Source organism: Lontra canadensis, unplaced genomic scaffold (assembly GCF_010015895.1).
Source record: "Lontra canadensis isolate GAN:19392208 unplaced genomic scaffold, GSC_riverotter_1.0 scaffold95, whole genome shotgun sequence".
NCBI lineage: Eukaryota > Metazoa > Chordata > Mammalia > Carnivora > Mustelidae > Lontra > Lontra canadensis.
Window position 1 is genome coordinate 4,351,902 of NW_022631089.1, and position 1,145 is coordinate 4,353,046.

General features: G+C 38.4%; 1 protein-coding gene across 1 annotated transcript; it reads left to right on the forward strand.

Annotated features, from left to right (window-relative positions):
* Positions 1-518: 518 nt before the first annotated feature.
* On the forward strand, positions 519-839 carry LOC116854820 (ATP synthase-coupling factor 6, mitochondrial-like). The gene has a single exon (XM_032837010.1). It carries the CDS (start codon positions 519-521, stop codon positions 837-839), a length of 321 nt encoding a protein of 106 aa, XP_032692901.1.
* Positions 840-1,145: the final 306 nt, after the last annotated feature.

Sequence of the window (1,145 nt, forward strand, 5' to 3'; positions counted from 1 at the left end):
GCTTCCACCTTACCTACAGAAAAATAAAGACAAGAATTACATCAAACTTCTCTTCAGATACGATGTGAGCAAGAGGAGCTTGAAGTGAAATATTTAAAGTGTTGAGAGGGCACCTGGGTGGCTCAGCCAGTTAACCATCTGACTGTTGATTTTGGCTCAGGTCCTGACCGCAGGACTGTGAGATCCAGCCCCAGGTGGTGCTCCTCACTCATTGCAGTCAGCTTAAGATTCTGTCCATTGCCCTCTGCTCCTCCCCCACTCCATCATGTGGGTGGACACACATGCTCTCTCTCTCTTTCTAAAAAAAAGAAATAAAAGTAAAGGGTTGAAAGGAAAAAAAAAATCACCAACTTAGAATTCTGTGCCTTGGAAATTATCTTTCAAAAGTGAAGAAGCAATAAAGATTTGCTCAGAAAAATAAAAACTGAGGGAATTTTTTGCCAACAGACCTGACATGCAAGAAATGTTAAAAGAGGCGGACCACCTCCAAAGTGTTTCCTGTCAGTAACAGAATCATTATGATTCTTCAGAGGCTCTTCAGGTTCTCCTCTCTTATTTGGTCTGCAGTCTCAGTTTATACGAGGAGGAACATCAGTGTGACAGCAGTGGCACTTAATAAGGAACTTGTTCCTGTAGAGAAACCCTTCCTGGACAAGACTGGAGAATACAAAAGTAAGCGACAGGCATCTGGAGAACCCGTTGATACTGGCCCAGAGTACCAGCAAGACCTAGACAGGGAACTTCTTAAGCAAATGTACAGTAAAGCAGATATGAATATGTTCCTGGACTTCAAATTTGAAGATCCTAAATTTGAAGTCATCGAAAACTGCCAAACCTGAAGAAATAATGTAAAATTTTTTTTGGTAATTTGTCCTAGATTAGTTGTACAACTGGATCAGAATAAATTTCTGATTTCTCAGAATGAGAAAGTCGTAGGGTAGCTCATTTCTCATTTCTCAACTGCCAAAAAAAAAAAAAATTTAAAGAACTTTTCTAATTCAATTTTTTAAATTTAAATTCCATTAATTAACATATAATGTATTATTGGTTTCAGAGGTACAGGTCTGTGATTCATCAGTCTTATATAATACCTAGTGCTGATTACCTCACATGTTCTCTTTAATGTCCCTTTGTTTGTTTCCTAT